We start from the raw sequence: 24,775 nt of genomic DNA, 5'->3' as shown, positions 1-24,775 counted from the left end.
TTCCGGGGCGTTGGGGCTCCTCCGTGCCCTCCGGGAATTCTGTCCCTTGGGCCCCGCCGGCCGCGGGTGCCAGGCGCTGCCCCGGGAGAGGAGGTGGGGATGGAATTGCTTCCAGACTCCGTGACCCAGGGAACGTTCGGGCTCTGTGCGTGACACGAGAAGGATCGGGATTTCTGGAGCACTGAGCCGCTGGACTCAGGAGTCAGCTGGAGTCAGGTCCTGCACTGGAGATGTTCAGGAGAATCCCTCTGGGAATGTGGAGACGGCTCTGCCGGAGCCGGGAAGCAAAGCTGGTGGGAGCCCTGGTGGGAGGCTGGGAATCCAGGAGAGGGGAAGTGGCCCAGGTGGCTGCAGGGACAGTGGCCCGGTGGCCCGTGATGGATGGCGTGGGGGCCGGAGGAGCCCAGGGAGAGGTTCCACTGCCAGGACAGGTTCAGCTGCTCCGGAGGGGTGGGAGAGGCGGAAGGGAGAACCAGGGAAGTCTCCTTCAGGAACCTGGAGCAGCCACGGGGGCACTCAGTGCACGGAGCAGAAATCTGCTGTGAGAGCAGAGATCTGGAGGGGTTCAGTGCGTCACAAACCCTGACAGCCCACGGGGACACCGAGCTCTGAATGTGGGGACACCGAGCTCTGAATGCAGGGACACTGAGCTCTGAATGCGGGGACACCGAGCTCTGAATGCGGGGACACTGAACACTGTGGGGACACCGAGCTCTGAATGCGGGGACACTGAGCTCTGTGGGGACAATGAACACTGTGGGGACACTGAACACTGTGGGGACACTGAGCTCTGAATGCGGGGACACCGAGCTCTGAATGTGGGGACACTGAGCTCTGAATGTGGGGACACCGAGCTCTGAATGTGGGGACACCAAGCTCTGAATGCGGGGACACTGAGCTCTGAATGCGGGGACACCGAGCTCTGAATGTGGGGACACTGAACTCTGAATGTGGGGGACACCGAGCTCTGAATGTGGGGACACCGAGCTCTGAATGTGGGGACACTGAACTCTGAATGTGGGGGACACCGAGCTCTGAATGTGGGGACACCGAGCTCTGAATGTGGGGACACTGAATGCTGTGGGGACACCGAACTCTGAATGTGGGGACACCGAGCTCTGAATGTGGGGGACACTGAGCTCTGAATGTGGGGACACCGAGCTCTGAATGTGGGGACACTGAACTCTGAATGTGGGGGACACCGAGCTCTGAATGTGGGGACACCGAGCTCTGAATGTGGGGACACTGAACTCTGAATGTGGGGGACACCGAGCTCTGAATGTGGGGACACCGAGCTCTGAATGTGGGGACACTGAACTCTGAATGTGGGGGACACCGAGCTCTGAATGTGGGGACACTGAACTCTGAATGTGGGGGACACCGAGCTCTGAATGTGGGGACACCGAGCTCTGAATGTGGGGGACACTGAGCTCTGAATGTGGGGGACACAGAACTCTGCGTGTGGGGACATCGAGCTCTGCCTGTGGGGGACACCAAAAGAAGCTCCAGCAGCAGAGGGAAAGGATTGTGGGACTGGGCTATGATGGGGGATGGATGGAGGGATGGAGGAATGGACGGATGGATCCATGGATGGATGGATGGATAGATGCATGGATGTATCCGTGGATGGATGGATCTATCCATGGATGGATGGATGGACGGATGAGGCAAATCTTTCTCCAGCAGTGAGAGCAGGGAATGCCTGGGAAGGTGCGTCCCATCCCTGCGGAGGGGCAGCTGGAGCCCCTTCCCGTCCTGGCTGCTGCAGAAACCCCTCAGCTCCTCTCTCCTGGCTCACGTCCACCCTGGCCCGGGGCAGCTCCGTTCCCTCCCGGGCCGCTCCTGTGGCAGAACGCGGCTCTGCTCAGTGAGTTCCCTCTTGTCTTTGCTGCCGTGTCGGGCTCAGGGACAGCGGGGCCACCAGGATCCTGCCCGTGTCCCCGGGGTGTCCCTGGGGTGTCCCGGGGTGTCCTGGGGTGTCCCGGGATGTCCCCGGGGTGTCCCGGGGTGCCCGCAGCCCCTCCTCGTGCCAGGCCAGCGCCGTCCCCGCTGCCGCTGCCGTGCCCCGGCGGTGACAACGGCGTCTGGATTGGTCCCTCGGAGGAGAAGTGAGCGCCGCCCGTGCCCTTTGTCTCCGCTCCTCCTGCAGCCGTTTGTGTTTTCCAAAGGTCCCAGGCTGGCCGGAATTCCGTGGAATTCCATCCTGCCCCTGCTCAGCAGCCATCTGGCCCGTCCAGCCCTGCTTTGGGAAGCCGCCGGTGAGAAGGGAGGGCAGGCTGGGCTTGGGGAAATTTGCTGTCCCTTGAATAAAAGTTTTTTTCTGCTTTTGTTCGTCTTTGCCATTGGTTTGTTTGTTTGTTTGTTTGTTTTTTAAACGAGTCTTTATATTTGGTCCATAGTTCTTCTGTGGTCCCGATTTACATCACCCTTGATGCTCAGCTTGGTTATTCCTTCCTATACAACATTCACCAAATTTACAGCGATGGAAAGAAAAGGAAACAAAACGAAACATTTTTCTTTTTTTTTTTTTTTCCCCCCGCTTTCGCAGAGGGGGGGAAAAAAAAAAAAAAATAAAAAGGGCTCAATTTGGCTTTGACTGTGCCAGCTACCTAGGGAATGGAAAGTCCTGGAATGTGGGGGAACGCCGTGGCCAGGGGGTTTGGAGGGAGGGCTGGGACCGGGGTTGATAAATGCGCCCAACCCCGTTGTCTCTGGCCACAGGAGGAGCCGGGCCCCAGGGGCCGGACTCGCCTCTGGAGCGCTCTGGAGGAGCCGGATCCTGGGAGAATCTTCCCCGTCTCCTCGGCAGCTGGGGTGGAACGGGTCAGGAAGGATCCCGGGAAGCCGCTGGGGATCTCCAGAGGTGTCTCCGGGGCTCTCAGTAGGCCTGGCCCGTCTCCACCGGCAGCAGCCCCAGCACGGCCGAGTGCTCGCCCAGCTTCATGCGGCGCTGCGTGGACAGGCTCACGTTCTTGGCCAGGTAATCCACGGCGCCTGCGGGGAAAAGGGACAGTGAGGACACTCGGGACCTCCCGAGACTCGGGACCTTCTGAGACCGGCACCTTCAGAGACCGGGACCGTCAGAGACCGGGACCTTCAGAGACTCGGGACCTTCCGAGACCAGGACCTTCCGAGACCGGGACCTTCAGAGACTGGGACCTTCAGAGACTCGGGACCTTCTGAGATCGGGACTTGCAGCCCTGCAGGGCGGCAGGGACAGGCAAGGAACCTCCGGCTCTCCCGGGAACGGCTCAGAGCTGGGATGGGGCTGCCAGGAGCAGAACAGGTCCTGCAGGGACAAACCAGGGCTGTCACACACCCCAGGGACCTCCTGATGAAGGGCTCAGAGCAGGGATGGAGCTGCCAGGAGCAGGACAAGTCCTGCAGGGACAACCCAGGGCTGTCACATATCCCAGGGACCTTCTGCTCTCCTGGGAATGGCTCAGAGCTGGGATGGAGCTGCCAGGAGCAGGACAGGTCCTGCAGGGACAACCCAGGGCTGTTAAACATCCCAGGGACCTCCTGGTGAAGGACTCAGAGCAGGGATGGAGCAGTCACACACACCAGGAACCTCCTGCTCTCCCGGGAATGGCTCAGAGCTGGGATGGAGCTGCCAGGAGCAGGACAGGTCCTGCAGGGACAAACCAGGGCTGTCACACATCCCAGGAACCTCCTGATGAAGGGCTCAGAGCCGGGATGGAGCTGTCACACACTTCAGGGACCTCCTGCTCTCCAGGGAAGGGCTCAGAGCTGGGATGGAGCTGTGACACACCCCAGGGACCTCCTGCTCTCCAGGGAATGGCTCAGAGCTGGGATGGAGCTGCCAGGACCAGGACATATCCTGCAGGGACAACCCAGGGCTGTCACATATCCCAGGGACCTTCTGCTCTCCTGGGAATGGCTCAGAGCTGGGATGGAGCTGCCAGGAGCAGGACAGATCCTGCAGGGACAACCCAGGGCTGTCAAACATCCCAGGAACCTCCTGCTCCCCCAGGAGGAGCTCAGAGCAGGGATGGAGGTGCCAGAAGAAGGACAGGCCCTGCTGGAGCTCAGCACAGCCGAGGCTTGGCTCGGCTCTCGACTCTCTCCATGAACACCTGAGCAGAGCCAGAATTCCACCCCGGAAAAAAAGGAGGTTCTGCCTGGAGCTGGTCCCGGAGGTTTGGGATCAACCTCCCAGCCTCCCACTCTGGGTGGTGCTGCTGGGAATCTCTGGAACCTCTGATCCCAGAGATTTGGGTGGAAGCCGCCCAGGCCCGCCTCCCTCCACCCCAGGGAAAAACCCCTTCTCCTCCTGCTCCATCCGGGAAGGGAGCGCAGCCGCATTCCCGGCTGGAGGGGGACAGGGCTGCCACAGGACGGTGACACCGCTCATTAGCCGGGCTTCACTCACAGCCGCGCTCCCCGCCCCTGCTGGCCCCAATTAGGTTAATCAGGAGCTGGCAGGAGCCGCCCGATGGCTGCCAAGGAGTAAACAAATCCCAGCCATCAGCGTCCTGTCAGCGGCCGGCCCCAGAGGAGCCCCTTCCACGCACCAGTCCTGATTAGACTTGGCAGATCCATTAGGATTCCCTTCACGCTCCCGCGTTCCATCACCGGCATCATTAACGCGGCCCCGGCCCCCGGGAGGAGCGGCGGATCCGCGGGCGCTGCTCCCCTCGCCGAGGGATGGAGCGGCTCTGGGAGCGGCAGGGATACCGGGATATCCTAGTGGGAGCGGCTCTGGGAGCGGCAGGGATACCGGGATATCCTAGTGGGAATGGCTCTGGGAGCGGCTCTGGGAGCGGCTCTGGGAGCGGCAGGGATACCGGGATATCCTAATGGGAATGGCTCTGGGAGCGGCAGGGATACCGGGATATCCTAATAGGAATGGCTCTGGGAGTGGCAGGGATACCGGGATATCCTAATGGGAATGGCTCTGGGAGCGGCTCAGGGATCCTGGAATATCCTAATGGGAGAGGCTCTGGGAGTGGCAGGGATCCTGGGATATCCTAATGGGAATGGCTCTGGGAGCGTCTCTGGGAGCGGCAGGGATCCTGGGATATCCTAATGGGAGCGGCTCTGGGAGCGGCAGGGATACCAGGATAACCCAAAGGGAGCGGCTCTGGGGGCAGCAGGGATCCTGGGATATCCTAACGGGAGCGGCTCTGGGATCCCAGGATGACCCAACGGGAACGGCTCTGGGATCTTGGGATAACCCAACGGGAGCAGCTCTAGGATCGCAGGATAACCTAACGGGAGCAGCTCTGGAATCCCGGGATAACCCAACGGGAGTGGCTCTGGGAGCAGCAGGGATTCCGGAATAGCCCAAGAGGAGCAGCTCTGGGAGCAGCTCTGGGATCCTGGGATAACCCAACGGAGCAGCTCTGGGAGTGGCTCTGGGATCCCAGGATAACCCAACAGGAACGGCTCTGGGATCTTGGGATAACCCAATGGGAGCGGCTCTGGGATCTTGGGATAACCCAGTGGGAGCAGCTCTGGGAGTGGCTCTGGGATCCCGGGATAACCCAGCAGGAGCGGCTCTGGGATCTTGGGATAACCCAGTGGGAGCAGCTCTGGGAGTGGCTCTGGGATCCCGGGATAACCCAGCAGGAACGGCTCGGGGATCTTGGGATAACCCAATGGGAGCGGCTCTGGGATCGCAGGATAACCCAATGGGAGCGGTTCTGGAATCCCGGGATAACCCAATGGGAGTGGCTCTGGGAGCAGCAGGGATTCTGGAATAACCCAAGAGGAGCAGCTCTGGGAGCAGCTCTGGGATCCTGGGATAACCCAATGGGAGTGGCTCTGGGATCTTGGGATAACCCAATGGGAGCGGCTCTGGGATCTTGGGATAACCCAATGGAAGTAGCTCTGGGATCCTGGGATAACCCAACGGAGCAGCTCTGGGAGTGGCTCTGGGATCCCAGGATAACCCAGCAGGAACAGCTCTGGGATCTTGGGATAACCCAATGGGAGCGGCTCTGGGATCTTGGGATAACCCAATGGGAGCAGCTCTGGGAGTTATCTGGGTTATCTGGGTTATCCCAGGATAACCCAGCAGGAACAGCTCTGGGATCTTGGGATAACCCAATGGGAGCGGCTCTGGGATCCCGGGATAACCCGGCACCAGCCTCGGGAACGCTGTCTGTGCTGCCTCCATCTCCCGCAGGGTTCCACCCCCAGCTCTCATCCCGAGTTTTTCTCTCTCATTTCTCGCCCATCTCCCGGTATTCCAGGGGAGTGCTGGCCCCGAGGGGCTGCAGGGAAAGAGGGATTTCATCCCGGGAAGCTCCGGGTGCGCGGCGGTGGCTCTGTCCCCGCTGTCACCCGCGCTGGGTGGTGCTGGGGAAGGTGAGCAGCCGGAGCCCACAAACTCCTGGAATCCTCACGGAGGCTGGAGAAACGCCCTGAGACCATCGAGCCGTTAACCCGGCACGGCCCAGCCCATTCCCAAACCATCTCTGAGCACTGGATCCGGGGTTTTTTTGGGACAATTCCGGGGATGGCACCTCCCCGGGAAGCCTTTCCACCAGTATCCAACCTGAACCTCCCTCAGTGCTTTTTTCTTTTTGTCCCTCGGCAGAGCCCAACACCTCCAGCTCCAACCTCCTGCCAGGCTGGGAATTCCATGGCAATCCCGTCCCCCAGAAAAACCCCGGATATTCCTTTCTGTGCCGCTCAGGCACTGGGGGATCCCAGGGCAGGAATCAGGGACGGGCTTTGTTGGTTTAGCGGGGCAGAAGCCAAAATAAACACAGAAATCTACGGAAGGTGCTCCGGGTGTTTGTTTGTTCGTTTAAGTGGAGAGGGAAAGTGAGGCTGGGTTTGTTTTCGTAAAAGTGGGAATGAGGAGAAGCGGGAGGAGAGGGATTCTCTGCAGGCCAGGCCCAGAGAAAACCACGGAGCCGATTCCCGGATCCTGTCACACGGAGCCTGTCCCGAGCGCCACAACTCCCGCGGATAAAACACCATTTACACTGATCGCGTGTTACCCACGCCATGGCATCGCACACAACCCAAACGACGCTTGCGTGGCACAATTTAATACATTTTTATTGCCTAAAAAACCCGCTCTGATGCGTCTGTGCCGCGCCAGAGGAGGGAGGAACACCGGGTCCCAGCCACCGGCCTGGCGGCCGTCACCTCGCGCTCCGTTTGAGGGGAAGCGGAGCATCCCCAAAAAAAGGAGGAGGAACCGGAATTATCCGCAGAGCACAACGGGCGGCGCTGGGGGGGGAAAACGCCGTCACGCCGAGGCCGAACCGCGGGGAGCCCGTCACCAGCAGGGTGACAGGAATCGGGACGTGGGGCCCGGGAAACGGCGCGGACGGCGAAAATTCCTGCAGCCCAGCCGGACAAACGCTCCTTTCTCCTTCCCCCTCTCTCCCCCAGCGCAGCTCGCCCCCTTGTTTTATTTTATTTTATTTTATTTTTTTTTAACGCACGCGGGTGTGACTAACGCCTGGCCCAAGGGGAGCTTTATTGGAAATACATGGTATCGGAATTTGTTTAAGATTTTTATCAATAGCACGTGTGTCCAGCCCCGCATCCAGAAGCGAGGGGAAGGTCGAGGGGTCACGGATCAAACTCCCGACCAACAAAAAGGGGAGGGCCGGGGGGGGCCCCGCTATTGATCCCGTCTGCCGCCACAGCCGGTTCTCATTGAGGCCGCGGCGCTGAGGACATTAAAGGGCCGAGGGACGAAAGGTCAGCGGGGACACGCTGCGGGCAGCGGGAGCGCGCCCGCAGGAAGAGGATGCACCTTTAACCCTCGCGGGGTCAGCGGCGCTCGGAGCGCCGAGGGAACGCGACAGGTGAGAGGAGACCCGGCCGCGGCGGTGGAGCCTGTCACACCCGGCTGGGTGTCCCTGTCACACCTCGCTGGGTGTCCCTGTCACACCCTGTCCCTGTCACACCCGGCTGGGTGTCCCTGTCACACCTCGCTGGGTGTCCCTGTCACACCCTGTCCCTGTCACACCCGGCTGGGTGTCCCTGTCACACCCGGCTGGGTGTCCCTGTCACACCCTGTCCCTGTCACACCCGGCTGGGTGTCCTTGTCACACCCGACAGAGGTGTCCCTGTCACACCCTGTCCCTGTCACACCTGGCTGCATGTCCTTGTCACACTCGGCTGGGGTGTCCCTGTCACCCGGCAGGGGTGTACCTGTCACATAGCTGTGTGTGTCTGTCACCCAGCTGGGGTGTCTCTGTCACCTGGCAGGAGTGTCCCTGTCACACTGGCTGGGGTGTCCCTGTCACACAGCTGAGTGTCCTTGTCACCCCATGACCGGGCTGTGCCTGTCACACCCGGCAGGGGTGTCCCTGTCACCCAGCAGGGACAACACCAGGGCCAGACTGTCCCTGTCCAAGGGGTGGGCTCAGGATCCCGATCCCAGCTCTCGGTCAGGCTCAGGATTCCGATCCCAGCTCTCAGTCAGGCTCAGGATCCCGATCCCAGCTCTCAGTCAGACTCAGGATCCCGATCCCTGCTCTCGGTCAGACTCAGGATCCCGATCCCAGCTCTCGGTCAGGCTCAGGATCCCGATCCCAGCTCTCAGTCAGGCTCAGGATCCCGATCCCAGCTCTCAGACAGACTCAGGATCCCGATCCCAGCTCTCGGTCAGGCTCAGGATCCCGATCCCTGCTCTCGGTCAGGCTCAGGATCCTGATCCCAGCTCTCGGTCAGGCTCAGGATCCCGATCCCAGCTCTCGGTCAGGCTCAGGATCCCGATCCCAGCTCTCGGTCAGGCTCAGGATCCCAATCCCAGCTCTCAGTCAGACTCAGGATCCCGATCCCAGCTCTCGGTCAGGCTCAGGATCCCGATCCCAGCTCTCAGTCAGGCTCAGGATCCCGATCCCAGCTCTCAGACAGACTCAGGATCCCGATCCCAGCTCTCGGTCAGGCTCAGGATCCCGATCCCTGCTCTCGGTCAGGCTCAGGATCCTGATCCCAGCTCTCGGTCAGACTCAGGATCCCGATCCCAGCTCTCCCAGCTGATGAACGCATCCTGTAGGAAAAGCTCTGAGCCCTGGCCTGCGGAGGGCAGGGCAGGCTGAGACACCCTGAGCCCGGCTTTGCAAATCCCAGATTTCCCCTGGCTGAGCGAGTCCTGGCGTTTTTGGAGAGCTGAGGACTGGGGAAGGAGAATTGCCTTTCACCTAACAGAACATTTCAGCGGGGCTTTCAGATTTGGCTGCCAGGGGAGGAGCGATCCACGAGCAGATTCCCTTTTTACATCCAGACGGACAAACTCCCCCAGGTCTCGCACTTCACAGACCAGAATTTGGGTGTACAAACCGGAATTTGGATATACAGACAGGAATTTGGGTGTATCGATGGGAATTTGGGTGTGTAAATTGGAATTTGCATACATAAACTGGAATTTGGGTGTGCAAACTGGAATTTGGGTGTACAAATTGGAATTTGGATATACAGACTGGAATTTGGGTGCATAAACTGGAATTTGGGTTTACAGTCCAGAAATTATGTGTACAGACTGGAATTTGGGTGTACAGACTGGAATTTGGGTGTATAGACTGGAATTTGGATGTACAGACCAGAATTTGGGTGTACAAACCAGAAATTAGGTGTACTGACTGGAATTTGGGTGTATAGACTGGAATTTGGATGTATAAACTGGAATTTGGGTATACAACCCGGAATTCGGGTGCACAACCCGGAATTTGGGTGCACAACCCGGAATTTGTGTGTACAACCTAGAATTCGGGTGTACAACCCGGAATTTGGATGTACAACCCGGAATTTGGATGTACAACCCAGAATTTGTGTGCACAACCCGGAATTTGTGTGCACAACCCAGAATTCGGGTGCACAACCCGGAATTTGGATGTACAAACCGGAATTTGGGTGTACAACCCGGAATTTGTGTGTACAACCCGGAATTCGGATGTACAACCCAGAATTTGTGTGTACAACCCGGAATTTGGGTGCACAACCCGGAATTTGGGTGCACAACCCGGAATTTGGGTGCACAACCCAGAATTTGTGTGCACAACCCAGAATTTGTGTGTACAACCCAGAATTTATGTGTACAACCCGGAATTTGTGTGTACAACCCGGAATTCGGATGTACAACCCAGAATTTGTGTGTACAACCCGGAATTTGGGTGCACAACCCGGAATTTGTGTGTACAACCCGGAATTTGGGTGCACAACCCGGAATTTGGGTGCACAACCCGGATTTTGTGTGCACAACCCGGAATTTGTGTGTACAACCCGGAATTTGTGTGCACAACCCGGAATTTGGGTGCACAACCCAGAATTTGTGTGCACAACCCGGAATTTGTGTGCACAACCTGGAATTTGTGCGTACAACCCGGAATTTGGGTGTACAACCCAGAATTCGGGTGCACAACCCAGAATTTGGATGTATAACCCAGAATTTGTGTGTAGAACCCGGAATTTGGATGTACAAACCGGAATTTGGGTGTACAACCCAGAATTTGTGTGCACAACCCGGAATTTGTGTGCACAACCCGGATTCTGTGTGTGCAAACCGCCGTGTCCAGTCCCTCCGTCCCGCCCCGGCTCCGGCCGCTCCCCGGGGCGCTGGGACCGCTGCCGGCACTTACTCTGGCCGTACTGGCCGTACTGGTAGCCGGCCACGGGGTCCACGCTGTAGCTGGTGGTGCTGTAGGTGGGGGGACAGTAGGACTGCGAGGTCGGGAGGCTCTCCACGGATTTGATGGAGTCGCTGCGCTGGCTGCAGCTGGCCGAGATGGAGTTGGTGCTGTCCAGGCCGCCGTGGAGGGGAGAGATGGAGAAATCGGCCTGGGGCTGCGGCGGGACCCCGCTGGGGTTGCTCAGGATGCTCATCACCTGCAGAGACACCGGAGGCACCGTCAGGGGCAGGGGAGGGCGGGAAAAGGGACAAAAGAGCGGCGTTTTGGGATGGTCAGAGCCCGCCGAACCCGCCGGCAGCTCCCCTCGGAACCCTGGGCGGGGAGAACCCAGCGGTTCCTCCTCAGCCCGGTTTTTGGGGGGTTTTTGCTCCTAAGGACCAGCACGATGGTGGGGGGTGACGGAAAACCAGGATAAAAATCCCGATTTTCCCCAAGCCCCGTTTTTGGGAGGCGGGATTTGAGAAGGTCCCCAAGCGAAGCGGATCCGACCCTCGCCGGCTTTGATGCAGCTCCAGGGGCTGAAGCGTCCGAGTTCTGTTTGCCCCCAGATGTTAAAGGCTAACAGCGCCTGGTCCGGCTCCTTTCAGCGCTGGGTTGGAAAACGTAATTAAATTTACGCACCAAAAAAAAAAAAAAAAAAAAAAAAATCTTCCTGCTTTGAGACCCGAACCAGATGAACTAATTGGGTTTTTGTCGGTGTTTTGGTTTGGGTTTTTTTTTTTTTTTTTCCTCCCTTTTTCTTGCGGCAAAAATGCCGGATTTGTTCCCGGGGCTGAGCTGGGGGTGAGGCTGTGCCCTTCACACGGGGATCAGCAGAATTTCCCTGGGGAAATTCCGAGTTAAGGGTGCAAAGGGCTGGCAGGGGAAGGGCCGAGGGGAGGCCGGGGGCTCCTGGAGCCTCTCGGTCGTGTCGGGGCCGGCGGGGGGAGAGGGGACAGGGGGACGCTCACCTCGGGGGGCCCGGCCGGCGCTCAGATGCCGAGCGGCTCCGAATCTCCCAATTTAGCATAACCTTATTGACATCAATTAAAGTGGCAAATTGGAAATATTTGGAGCCTGGCAAGTGGTAAAATGAGCCCTTTATCCGCCAGCAGCGGCCTGGTGAGCTTTTGTGCCGGGGCCGCATTCTCGGGAAGGACACCGAGGCGGGGGTTTATGGGGTCGAGGCTCCCCCTCCCTGCTCACCCCGACACCGGCCCGGCCCCTCCGCCCTCCCCAGCTCCCTGCCCGAGCCGGCCCCCGCCCCCTCTAAAGCATCTCCGCCTCCCCGCAAAGATGCTTTGCCTTGATGGAAAATCCCCTCCCGGCTCGGCCCCGGGAGGAGAATTTGTCCAGGAGCGGAATTCGGGAGCGGGGAGGAGGGGGGGGGGTGGCCGGACCCCTGCGGAGGGGGAGGGGGGCGGTTAAAAACCTGGAAAATCCATCTAATCCCGAGCGCGGGGCTGGTCTGGGATGTGGGGCTGGGGGAACGGGGTTTGAGTGAGGGAAAGGTTCATTTTCCCCAGCCCTGGGCTCATTTTCCCCATCACGGGCTCATTCCCCCGTCCCTGGGCTCATTCCCCCATCCCTGGCTCATTCCCTCATCCCAGGCTCATTCCCCCTCATCCCTGGGCTCATTCCCCTCCCATCCCAGGCTCATTCCCCCCATCCCTGGCTCATTCCCCCCATCCCTGGCTCATCCTCCCCCATTCCTGTCTCATTCCCCCCCATTCCTGTCTCATTCCCCCATCCCTGGGCTCATTCCCCCTCATTCCTGTCTCATTCCCCTCATCCTGGGCTCATTCCCCTCCCATTCCTGTCTCATTTCCCCAATCCCTGGGCTCATTCCCCCATCCCTGGGCTCATTCCCCTCCCATCCCAGGCTCATTCCCCCCCATCCCAGGCTCATTCCCCCAATTCCTGGGCTCATTCCCCTCATCCTGGGCTCATTCCCCTCATCCTGGGCTCATTCCCCCTCATCCTGGGCTCATTCCCACCATTCCTGGGCTCATTTCCCCATCCCTGGGCTCATTCCCCTCCCATCCCTGGGCTCATTCCCCTCATCCCTGGGCTCATTCCCCCATCCCTGGGCTCATTCCCCCATCCCTGGGCTCATTCCCCTCCCATCCCTGGGCTCATTCCCCCATTCCTGTCTCATTCTCCCCCATCCCTGGGCTCATTCTCCCCCATCCCTGGGCTCATTCCCCCATTCCTGTCTCATTCCCCCTCATCCCTGGGCTCATTCCCCCATCCCTGGGCTCATTCTCCCCCATCCCTGGGCTCATTCCCCCATCCCTGGCTCATTCCCCCTCATCCCTGGCTCATTCCTCCCATCCCTGGGCTCATTCCCCCAATCCCTGGGCTCATTCCCCCATCCCTGGGCTCATTCCCCCATTCCTGTCTCATTCCCCCTCATTCCTGGCTCATTCCCCCTCATCCCTGGCTCATTCCCCCATCCCTGTCTCATTCCCCCATCCCTGTCTCATTCCCCCATCCCTGGGCTCATTCCCCCAATCCCTGGGCTCATTCCCCCATCCCTGGCTCATTCCCCCATCCTTGGGCTCACTCCCCCATCCCTGGCTCATTCCCCTCCCATTCCTGGCTCATTCCCCCTCATCCTGGGCTCATTCCCCCTCATCCTGGGCTCCTTCCCCTCCCATCCCAGGCTCATTCCCCCATTCCAGGCTCCTTCCCCCATTCCTGTCCCCCCGACCCTCCCTCCTCCCTCCTTTCCCCCCGCACCGAGCTCAGGCTCCTCTGCTGCTCCCCGGGAGTTAAACCCGGCTGTCTCCGCACCGAGCTCAGCCCCAGGCTCAAAAGTCTCCCCGCAGCCCCGGGGCGCAGCTCTCGGCAGGGATTAATCCCCGCGGCGCCTCGATGAAGATGTTCAGCCCTAAAAAACCTAAAATCCTGTCCGTGGCTGGGCCGGGCCGGCCCAAGGACTGGGGGATGACGAGAGGAAAGAGCATTTAATCCTCAGGCGAGCGGATTAATCCCGGGCCGGGGTGCGGAGCTCTCCTGGGGGCTGTACCGCGGCCCCCGCCGCCTCCAGGCTCTGCGGGAGCGGGGGAATCCCGCACGGGCAGCCCGGAGGGGCTCCTCCAGCCGTGGGCTCGCCCTAAAGCGGGGTGACGAACCCCGATCCGGCTCAGCCCGACCCCGCTGGGCTCAGGGAGAGCTCAGCGTCGCCCTGGACCCTCACACGAGCAGAGCCGGGGGTTTAAAACGACAAAAACGCCGGGAAAACGCGGAGCGCGGGGATGGTGAGCCATCTCCGGGAGGCTCTGCCCGCTCTCCTCGCCGCTCCTGAGCTGTCCAGGCCCGGAGGTGCTGCCTGCCCGGGGATGAGATCCTGTCTGCCCGGGGATGTGATCCTGTCTGCCCGGGGATGTGATCCCTCCTACCCAGGGATGTGATCCCTCCTTCCCAGGGATGTGATCCCTCCTGTCTGTCCGGGGATGTGATCCCTCCTGTCTGACCGGGGATGTGATCCCTCCTGTCTGACCGGGGATGTGATCCTGTCTGCCCGGGGATGTGATCCCTCCTGACCGGGGATGTGATCCCTCCTGTCTGACCGGGGATGTGATCCTGTCTGCCCGGGGATGTGATCCCTTCTGTCTGCCCGGGGATGTGATCCCTCCTGTCTGCCCAGGGATGTGATCCCTCCTGTCTGCCCGGGGATGTGATCCCTCCTGTCTGACCGGGGATGTGATCCCTCCTGCCCGGGGATGTGATCCTGCCTGCCCGGGGATGTGATCCCTCCTGACCAGGGATGTGATCCCTCCTGCCCGGGGATGTGATCCCTCCTGCCCGGGGATGTGATCCCTCCTGACCAGGGATGTGATCCCTTCTGTCTGACCGGGGATGTGATCCCTCCTGACCAGGGATGTGATCCCTCCTAGCCAGGGATGTGATCCCTCCTGTCTGCCCGGGGACGTGATCCCTCCTGCCCGGGGATGTGATCCCTCCTGTCTGCCCAGGGATGTGACCCTGACCGGGGATGTGATCCTGCCCGGGGATGTGATCCCTCCTGCCCGGGGATGTGATCCCTCCTGCCTGCCTGTCCGGGATTGTGATCCCTCCTGTCTGACCGGGGATGTGATCCCTCCTGTCCGGGGATGTGATCCCTCCTGCCCGGGGATGTGATCCCTCCTGCCCAGGGATGTGATCCCTCCTGTCTGCCCGGGGATGTGATCCCTCCTGCCTGCCTGTCCGGGGATGTGATCCCTCCTGTCCGGGGATGTGATCCCTCCTGTCTGACCGGGGATGTGATCCCTCCTGCCCGGGGATGTGATCCTGCCTGCCCGGGGATGTGATCCCTCCTGCCCAGGGATGTGATCCCTCCTGCCCAGGGATGTGATCCCTCCTGTCCGGGGATGTGATCCCTCCTGTCTGACTGGGGATGTGATCCCTCCTGCCCGGGGATGTGATCCTGCCTGCCCGGGGATGTGATCCTGTCTGTCTGACCGGGGATGTGATCCTGCCTGCCCGGGGATGTGATCCCTCCTGCCCGGGGATGTGATCCTGTCTGTCTGACCGGGGATGTGATCCCTCCTGGCCAGGGATGTGATCCCTCCTGCCTGCCCGGGGATGTGATCCCTCCTTCCCAGGGATGTGATCCCTCCTGGCCAGGGATGTGATCCCTCCTGTCTGCCCGGGGATGTGATCCCTCCTGTCTGCCCGGGGATGTGATCCCTCCTGCCTGCCCAGGGATGTGATCCCTCCTGCCCGTGGAGCGGTTCCTGACCCCAGCTCTGCCCCTGAAGTCACTCCAGGCTGGTCCCGGGGAGTTCCCAGCGCCTGCTCCCCCTCTGGAATCCCCACAGGGACCCCGGCCCTGCTCGGGGACAGCTCAGGGACAGCTCAGCCCAGCCCGAGGCCTCCCTAGGGGAAGGACGGGCTGAATTTCCCTCTGGAATTCCATGGGGGAACAGCAGGACACCGGGATTCCTCCCAGCCCTGCCAGGGAACGGCCAGAGCCTGGAGATCCATCCCAGGTGGATGTTCCCATGGATTTGGGGTGGCCCAGGGGACCCCGACAGCTCAGCTGAGCCCCAAAACGCCACGGCCACTCCCCAAGAACACTGACCACGAGCAGCCACAGCCCTTCCCAGCCTGGCAGAGAGGGATTTGGGGCTGGGAGCTCCTGCCCTTCCCAGCCTGGCTGAGGGGGATTTGGGGCCGGGAGCTCCGGCCCTTCCCAGTCTGGCTGAGGAGGATTTGGGGCCAGGAGCTCCTTCCCTTCCCAGACAGGCTGAGGGGGATTTGGGGCTGGGAGCTCCAGCTGAGTGGGATTTGGGGCCGGGAGCCCCTGCCCTTCCCAGCCTGGCTGAGGTGGATTTGGGGCCAGGAGCTCCAGCTGAGGGGTTTTTGGGGCCGGGAGCCCCTGCCCTTCCCAGCCTGGCTGAGAGGGATTTGGGGCCAGGAGCTCCTGCCCTTCCCAGCCTGGCTGAGAGGGATTTGAGGCCAAGCTCCCTGAGCTCTGCACAGGTTCATCCAAGGGCAGATCCAGCTTTCTCCTTTTCCCAAGGTGTCTGGAATAACGAGAGGGAACTGGAGATTCCCATTCCCTCCTTTCCACCAGCACGGAAAACCCTGCAGAGCCCTCCCGGGCCCTCCACCCCTGACTTCTCCTTTCAGCTGCAGAAACTCATTTTCCAGGCCGCTCCTGAACTCCGGATCCCCTCCTCAAGAATGCAAAGTCCTTCTCCCTTTCCCTCTCTGACCTTGCCGGTGTCTAATTTATTACTTCTTGGTGCATTACCATCCCTAACTCAAAATCGATACGCGCTCCACATCTGCCGGGGTTTATCTGCGGGGGAATCTGCTCGCTGTCCATCAGCGGGACTGGCAGCCGGCCCCTTCCCTCCCTCTCATCCCTGCCCTCTGCCTTTCCCCCGGCCCAAATCCCTCCCCTGGGCTCGACCCATGGGGCCGGGAGCCTTCGGCCTCGTCCCTCGCCTTTCCCGAGGTCGCCTCTGCGGGCAGGGAGAGCTCCTGGAGCGGCGGGGAGCCTGAGGTTGATGCACGAAGACCCATCCTGGATGAAAGCGGCGGCTCCCCCTTCACCTCCTGCCTCCCCACCCTCCTCGGCAGCTCCCCCCTGCTCCCCCCCGGGACGTTTCATCGCTCTCTCTCTCCTCTACTTTAAAAGGAGGGGAGTTTTTTTTAAAAAAAGTAATTAATTCCCTCAATTTCTGAGCTGGCCCTCAGGGCCTGCGGCCGCGGCGGCTGCGGCGGGGGAAATGTGCACCCTTTATGATAAAGGGAGGCGGCTCGGGGCAGGGAAGCGCCATCGGGACCGTGCAGCCGGGAAATGGCCCGCCCGGGCTCGGGGCAGGGGCTGCAGGGGACGCGGGTGATGGGGACAGATAAGGGAGGGACGAGGGAGGGCAGCGCACGAGGGGCGGCCGGGCCTGGCCACGGCGGGGCCATCGGGGGCTACCGAGAGCCGTGGGTCATTCTCGGAGTGACCACGGCATTCTGAGAGCTGTGGGTCATCACAGGAGTGACCACAGCTCCTTCCAACCTATGGGTCATCACTGGAGTGACCACAGCATTCTGACACCTGTGGGTCATCACAGGAGTGACCACAGCATTCTGACACCTGGGGGTCATCACTGGAGTGACCACAGCATTCTGACACCTGGGGGTCATCACTGGAGTGACCACAGCATTCTGACACCTGGGGGTCATCCTCAGAGTGACCACAGCTCCTTCCAACCTATGGGTCATCACTGGAGTGACCACAGCATTCTAACGTATGGGTCACCACTGGAGTGACCACAGCATTCTGACACCTGTGGGTCATCACTGGAGTGACCACAGCATTCTGACACCTGGGGGTCATCCTCGGAGTGACCACAGCATTCTGACACCTGTGGGTCATCACTGGAGTGACCACAGCATTCTGACACCTGTGGGTCATCACTGGAGTGACCACAGCATTCTGACACCTGTGGGTCATCCTCGGAGTGACCACGGCATTCTGACACCTGGGGGTCATCCTCAGAGTGACCACAGCATTCTAATGTATGGGTCATCACTGGAGTGACCACAGCATTCTGACACCTGTGGGTCATCCTCGGAGTGACCACAGCATTCTGACACCTGTGGGTCATCACTGGAGTGACCACAGCATTCTGACACCTGTGGGTCATCACAGGAGTGACCACAGCATTCTAATGTATGGGTCATCACTGGAGTGACCACAGCATTCTGACACCTTTGGGTCATCCTAGGAGTGACCACAGCATTCTGACACCTGGGGGTCATCACTGGAGTGACCACAACATTCTGACACCTTTGGGTCATCCTAGGAGTGACCACAGCTCCTTCCCTATGGACCATCACTGGAGTGACCACAGCTGCCCAGGATCTCACAGGACACTCAGGGTCACCCCCAGGGACACACCCGGGGACACCCAGGGAAGGGGCTCCTGGTTCCTGAAGCTGTGGTGCTGCTTTCCCGGGAATGCAGAGAAATCCTCCCAGCCTGGGGAAAAGCTGGGAACGGGATCAGCTGGATCCTTTGGTGCCAGGCAAGAAGGAACGGGCAGACATCCTCCCTCTCTATATAAAAACCTGGGAAGAGGATCGGCTGGACCCCATTTTTGGTGCCAGGCAAGAAGGAACGGGCAGACATCCTCCCTCTCCAGAAAAAAGCTGGGAACAGGATCGGCTGGACCCCATTTTTGTGCCACACCAGGTGAGAAGGAACAGGAAATTCTCTGCCGGGGAGGCCGAAATCTCCCTGGGCTTCAGCTTCTGGGGCGTTCCCACTTCACTTCCCCAGGTGTGGAAAATCCGCCTGCCGGGAAACCCGCTGGATATCCGGGATTCATGGAGGACAAAGCTGCCCCAGTTCCTCCAGGAGGGAGATTGGTCCCTGCCACCCTACCCCAGCTCCTCTCCTCTCCTCTCCTCTCCTCTCCTCTCCTCTCCTCTCCTCTCCTCTCCTCTCCTCTCCTCTCCCCTCCTCTCCTCTCCTCTCCTCTCCTCTCCTCTCCTCTCCTCTCCTCTCCCAGACAGTTTTTGGGGGATCCCAGCTCCATCTTCCCCACCTTTCCCATCTTTCCCGTCTTTCCCATCTTTCCCTCTTTCCCTGCTCCGTGCACCTTCCTCATGCGAGCGCTTTTGGATCTCCGCGGATTCGTTTCCGCTTGGCGGGGAGAGGAGGAGTCGCTTATTCCACACACGCATTAAATGGGAACAGAACCAAGAGGTGACCGTGGGACGGCTGAAAGCCGGGGAAAGAGTTAGGAGGAGACAAATTCACTTTCCCCGAAGTTCTGCCCTCGAAAGGAGGATAAATACACGCAAACGCGCCCCTAGGTAGGACTGAGGTGGCTGGCGCAGCGATCGCCAACGCTGCGCTCACAAAGCCGAGCGACTCATTCCCAACGTTCCCGACATCGCCGCAGCCAGCCCAGCTGGATCCCGGCGCTCCGAAACCAGCACCCGTCGAATTTGCTTTGCGGATCCGGAGGGTGCTCCGCGCTTCCTGCGCCTGGGAAAACCTCCGAGCCGGCTGGCTGCAGCTCCCCGCACTCCCGGCCGGGTTTTGGGGTGCGCCGGAGCTTTGTGGGGTTTAGGTTAGGTTTCCTCACGTTTCCTGAGGGTCCTGGAGGGGTTTTGCAAGCCGGGAGATTCCCTCGGCCTCTCTCCGGGGTGACCTGGCTGACCCCGAGCACAGCCCTGGCTCTCCCAGGTGGGATTGAAGGCTCCACTTGGATTTGGGGGGGATTCGGGGCTGCTCCCCGGCCTCGCCCCCCCGGGTGTTCATCCCCCCTCCAGGAGCCCCCAGGACCCCACAGCTCCTCCTGATACGGGTGTGCTCCAGGGCTGCCGCTGGGGAGCTGCGAAATCCCGATTCCCTACCCCGCCAAAAAAAAACCTCCGCTGGAAAAACCCGTGGAGATCTGGGAATGGAACCCCGAACCCTGCATTCCCTCCATCCCCTAGACCCCCCGGGGCACATCGCACCAGAACCGTCCCCAAACGCCGAACAACCATCCCAGGAACGCCGCCGGCGCCTTCCCGCGGCTTCCGGCGCCCGAGGGACGCTCTGGGACGCGGACGGTGACATGGAGATGAGCGCCTGTGCCCTACAACGGCCCTGGAGCGATGGGAAAGCACCACACACCGACGATGGAGAGGGGATGAGCCGGGGATGCGATGGAGCTACGAGGAGGAGGAGGAGGAGGAGGAGGAGGAGGCGGTGGGAAGTCGTTACCTGGTTGTTCAGGGCTATGGTGAGGTTCCAGCGGGAGCAGTGCATCTTGTTTTGGGCACCCTGCTTCTGTAGGGATGTACAAATGACAGACAAGGCTCTAAGCTACGTGGAAAGAACGGGAAGGTCTCGGCTGCGGGGGGAGGAGGAGCGGCCTCAGCTCGGGGAAGGAGCAGCAGGAATCCCACCAGGGAATGGGGAAGCACTGCGGGGTCAAAGGTCCGCTGAGGGCGCTGAAAATCCCGCGGGAGAAGCGGGACTGGGAGGGGAAGAGCGGGAATTGTGTCAAAAGAGGTTTGGTCTGGGAACACGAACCACGGGCCCTGGCTTGGGACTCCAAACTCTGCTGTGGGACTCCAAACTCTGCTGTGGGACTCCAAACTCTGCTCTGAGACACCAAACTCTGCTCCAGGACACCAAACTCTGATCTGGGACACCAAACTCTGCTCTGGGACACCAAACTCTGATCTGGGACAACAAACTCTGCTGTGGGACTCCAAACTCTGATCTGGGACAACAAACTCTGATCTGGGACACCAAACCCTGCTGTGAGACACTGAACTCTGCTCTGAGACACCAAACTCTGCTCCAGGACACCAAACTCTGATCTGGGACACCAAACTCTGCTCTGAGACACCGAACTCTGATCTGGGACAACAAACTCTGCTCTGAGACACCGAACTCTGATCTGGGACAACAAACTCTGCTGTGGGACTCCAAACTCTGATCTGGGACACCAAACCCTGCTGTGAGACACTGAACTCTGCTCTGAGACACCAAACTCTGCTCCAGGACACCAAACTCTGATCTGGGACACCAAACTCTGCTCTGAGACACCGAACTCTGATCTGGGACAACAAACTCTGCTGTGGGACTCCAAACTCTGATCTGGGACACCAAACTCTGATCTGGGACACCAAACTCTGCTGTGAGACACTGAACTCTGCTCTGAGACACCGAACTCTGATCTGGGACAACAAACTCTGCTGTGGGACTCCAAACTCTGCTCCAGGACACCGAACTCTGCTCCAGGACACCAAACTGCTCTGAGACACCGAACTCTGCCGTCCCCCAGAGAAGAGCAGGAAGCAAAGGCTTGGCCAAGGCTGCACCACCAGGGCGGGAACACAAAGATGCTCCGTGGAGAGGGGGCTGGGGGAGGCCAGCGGGATCCCAGGGTTTGGACACGGATTTCAGCCACCAGGAAACGCCGGGAGAGAGGAGCTGCTCCCTCCCAGAACTGGGAACGAGCGCTCGACTCCCCAAACTCCCAGTTCCAAAAGGGCTCCGAATTCCCGGCGCCGCTGGGCAGCTCCCCGGGGGGAAGGGGAGGTTTGTGCTCCACCACCGCGGTTCCTCCGGTGGCACATCCAGCGTTTTCCCTGATTCCCTTGGGATTCTGAGACGTTTTACAGAGAAAAGCCAGGACCAGGCCCGGCCTTCCCCTGCTCAGCAAACACAGCCTGGCCCCCTGATCTTTGAGTCACCGCAATCAAACCCTCCTGGTGCTGCTTCCATCCGTCCTCCTCGTGTCTAACCCTGTGACTGTCCACAAATATTTCAGAAGGGAGAGTCTCGGTGGGAAAATCCCCCTGGAGGAGCAGGGAGCGTCCCTGGGATGCTTCACCCCGAGTACCTGGGGTGGGAATACGAGTCCTTGCTCGGGGAGTTTTGGGACAAAAGAAACCTGGGAGAGAAAGCAGGAAGGCAGAGCCGTGGAAAACTGGAATTCCCCAACGCTTCCAGAGCAGCAGAAGGACTCGGGGTGGATCCGGGGTTGGAATGGGTCAGGCTTGTGGATTTTGAGAACAAAATCACGTTTTTGAGTCTGTCTTTGGGTAAGCTCAGACCCGCCGAGGGCAGGCGGGGAAGGAGAAGCTTTGGGGGCTCGGCGAGGGACACAGAGCGCCAGGAAAGGAACAAACACACCCCAGGGCTCCCCACAAACCGGCCCTAAACCTCGGCCGTGCCCTCAGGTGACCTGCAGCAAATTCCAGCTGCTTTAGGAACTCCTCTGATTGCTCTGACAAAGCCAGACCCAAACCCAGGGCAAGCTCTCCTTCTCGCCTTTCCCCTCGACCCTCCTCTCACTCCCCTTCCCGTTCCCGCAGCCCCGCGCTGATGGAGCTCGGAGCTTCCAAAGGAAATTTCCTGCCGGGATGCTCTGAGCTCGCTCCCGGCCCCGGGAGAGAGGAGAGCACAAAGAATCGCCCGCGGATCCCCGAGCCCGGCCCGGGGCGAGGCTGCTCCGTGCGCTGATAGCGATGCCTTGGTGACGGCGATTGGGTTCGATCTTTTGTGTTTTCCGTGGTTTTGCACTCCCAAGGTTCTTTAGTGCGTGACTCCCAACTGCACACGCAGCCTCAGCTGCTGCTCTCCCGTTTGGGTCACACACAACAATTCCTCTCCCGCCCATCCAGGACTCCATCCCTGTGGAGAACGGGGGGAACACAAGGATCGCTCCCCGCTCCGGGCCGGGTTCCAGGGAGGTTTTGCCGAGCTCCCTGCGATGCCCTAGGATTTTATCTTTTGTGTTTTCCGTGGTTTTGCGCTCCCGCGGTTCTTTGGCGTGTGACTCCCAACTGCACACGCAGCCTCAGCTGCTGCTCTCCCGTTTGGGTCACACACAACAATTCCTCTCCCGCCCATCCAGGACACCTCGCTGCCTCAGGGCCCGAGGGATGGGAACAGAAGGGAGCTGGGGCAGCGAACTTGGGGTGAATGACTTCATCAGCTGCGGCTGTCATTGGAGCGTTAACCCCCGATGTGCAAATGGAGCCAAGGGACCCAAGGGTGAAACCCGAGAGCCGGGGTCCATTTTTGGGTGCAGCCCCTGGGGGCTTCACCTGCCCCAATGTACCTGAGGGCCCCTCAGGGAATAAATAAAAGCAGTTGTGATTTCTATTCCCTTCATTTTGTCTGCTCTCTGTTTTAGGGAGCCCCAAGAGCCATCAGCAGCCGCAGCCCTGCCCCGGGCTCCTCCGCGCCTGCCCCGCTCCCTCTGATCAATCCCAGGCTGCAATCAGTTAAACCCGGCTTAAGCTCGGTGTAAGAGACACCCGCTGCTCCCGGCCGCTGCCCGCGGGGCTCCCAGGGAAGCTCAGGGCGAGATGAAATCGCTGATGAGCCCGGCGAGTGCCGAGCACCCAGCGCGGAGCATCCCGAGCCGGCCCAAGGAAGGGAAAATCAGCGGCCCTGAGCTCCTGGCTGCTCGATTTCCCGATTCCCGGCGGGTTTTGAGCCCCTGGCTGCCCGCATTCCCGATTCCCGGCGGGTTTTGAGCTCCTGGCTGCTCGATTTCCCGATTATGGATGGGTTTTGAGCTCCTGGCTGCTCACATTCCCGATTCCCGGCGGGTTTTGAGCCCCTGGCTGCTCGATTTCCCGATTATGGATGGGTTTTGAGCTCCTGGCTGCTCACATTCCCGATTCCCGGCGGGTTTTGAGCCCCTGGCTGCCCGCATTCCCAATTCCCGGCGGGTTTTGAGCCCCTGGCTGCTCGATTCCCCGATTCCCAGCGGGTTTTGAGCCCCTGGCTGCCCGCATTCCCAATTCCCGGCGGGTTTTGAGCCCCTGGCTGCTCGATTCCCCGATTCCCGGCGGGTTTTGAGCCCCTGGCTGCTCGATTCCCCGATTCCCGACGGGTTTTGAGCCCCTGGCTGCTCGATTTCCCGATTCCCAGCGGGTTTTGAGCTCCTGGCTGCTCGATTCCCCGATTCCCGGCGGGTTTTGAGCCCCTGGCTGCTCGATTTCCAGATTCCCGGCGGGTTTTGAGCCCCTGGCTGCTCGATTTCCCGATGCCCGGCGGGTTTTGAGCCCCTGGCTGCTCGATTTCCCGATGCCCGGCGGGTTTTGAGCTCCTGGCTGTTCACATTCCCGATTCCCAGCGGGTTTTGAGCTCCTGGCTGCTCACATTCCCGATTCCCGGCGGGTTTTGTGCCCCTGGCTGCTCGATTCCCCGATTCCCGGCGGGTTTTGAGCTCCTGGCTGCTCGATTCCCCAATTCCCGGCGGGTTTTGAGCTCCTGGCTGTTCACATTCCCTATTCCCGGCGGGTTTTGTGCCCCTGGCTGCTCGATTTCCCGATTCCCGGCGGGTTTTGAGCTCCTGGCTGTTCACATTCCCGATTCCCGGCGGGTTTTGGGCTCCTGGCTGCTCGATTTCCTGATTCCCGGCGGGTTTTGAGCTCCTGGCTGCTCGATTCCCGATTCCCGGCGGGTTTTGAGCCCCTGGCTGCTCGATTCCCCTATTCCCGGCGGGTTTTGAGGGCAGGATTTCCCTTCCCAGCCCGTCCCGAACACCGAGCAGGATCCCCGCGGATCCCGGCAGCGCCTGGGCTCCGGTTGGGATTTCTGAGGCTGCCGCGCTGGGGGTGGATTTTTAAGCCTCCTTTTCCTTCACCCACAGGAAAACCCCAGCTCCCGAATCCAAGGAAACGCCTTTCCCGGCCGCGTGCTCTCCCTCCGGAGCTCTCCCGGGATCTCTGCGGAGTTCCAGGAGCTGCTGCGAGCCCCCAAACCCTCGGAGAGAACCGGGGATGGGGAAAAAGGGCACCGCGGAGCGGAGCCCGGTGGATGCGGCGGGGAAGGACGCAGGATCCTGGCTGAAATCCGGGATGAAGGAGCTCCGGCTCCCCTGGGGCTCAGATGTGCCGGCTCCAGCGCCTTTTTCCTGCCCCCCGGCCAGGCTTTTCCCTTCTCTCCAGAAAGGGCCATTCCCAGGGAAATCGAGCCCTTTGTGCTCCCAGCGGCCCCAATTCCATCCCGCGCTCCCCAAAAAGGCTCCTGGGCTCACCTGGGCTCACCCAGGGCAGGACAGGCACAAGCCCGAGGCCATCGCTGGCACCCCAGAGCTCATTCCCGCCCCTCGGACCGGAGAAACCCGGCAGGATCCAGCCCCAAATCCCACCCGGCCCTAATCCCAAACCCCGAAGGCAGCGCG

General features: G+C 60.4%; 1 protein-coding gene across 1 annotated transcript in view; it reads right to left on the bottom strand.

Annotated features, from left to right (window-relative positions):
* Positions 1-2,596: 2,596 nt before the first annotated feature.
* Positions 2,597-24,775, bottom strand: part of PAX7 (paired box 7) — a 72,299-nt gene continuing 50,120 nt past the window's right edge. The window contains exons 5-6 of the mRNA XM_058423361.1: positions 10,575-10,821; positions 2,597-2,994 (exon numbers count right to left, since the gene is read on the bottom strand). Of these exons, the coding sequence (XP_058279344.1) occupies positions 2,879-2,994; positions 10,575-10,821 (363 nt within the window). The 3' untranslated portion in view covers positions 2,597-2,878. The remainder of the gene's footprint in view (positions 2,995-10,574; positions 10,822-24,775) is intronic.

Source organism: Hirundo rustica, chromosome 22 (genome assembly GCF_015227805.2).
Source record: "Hirundo rustica isolate bHirRus1 chromosome 22, bHirRus1.pri.v3, whole genome shotgun sequence".
NCBI lineage: Eukaryota > Metazoa > Chordata > Aves > Passeriformes > Hirundinidae > Hirundo > Hirundo rustica.
The sequence above is the reverse complement of the archived record's forward strand: the minus strand, read 5'-3'. Positions and strand labels throughout refer to the sequence as shown.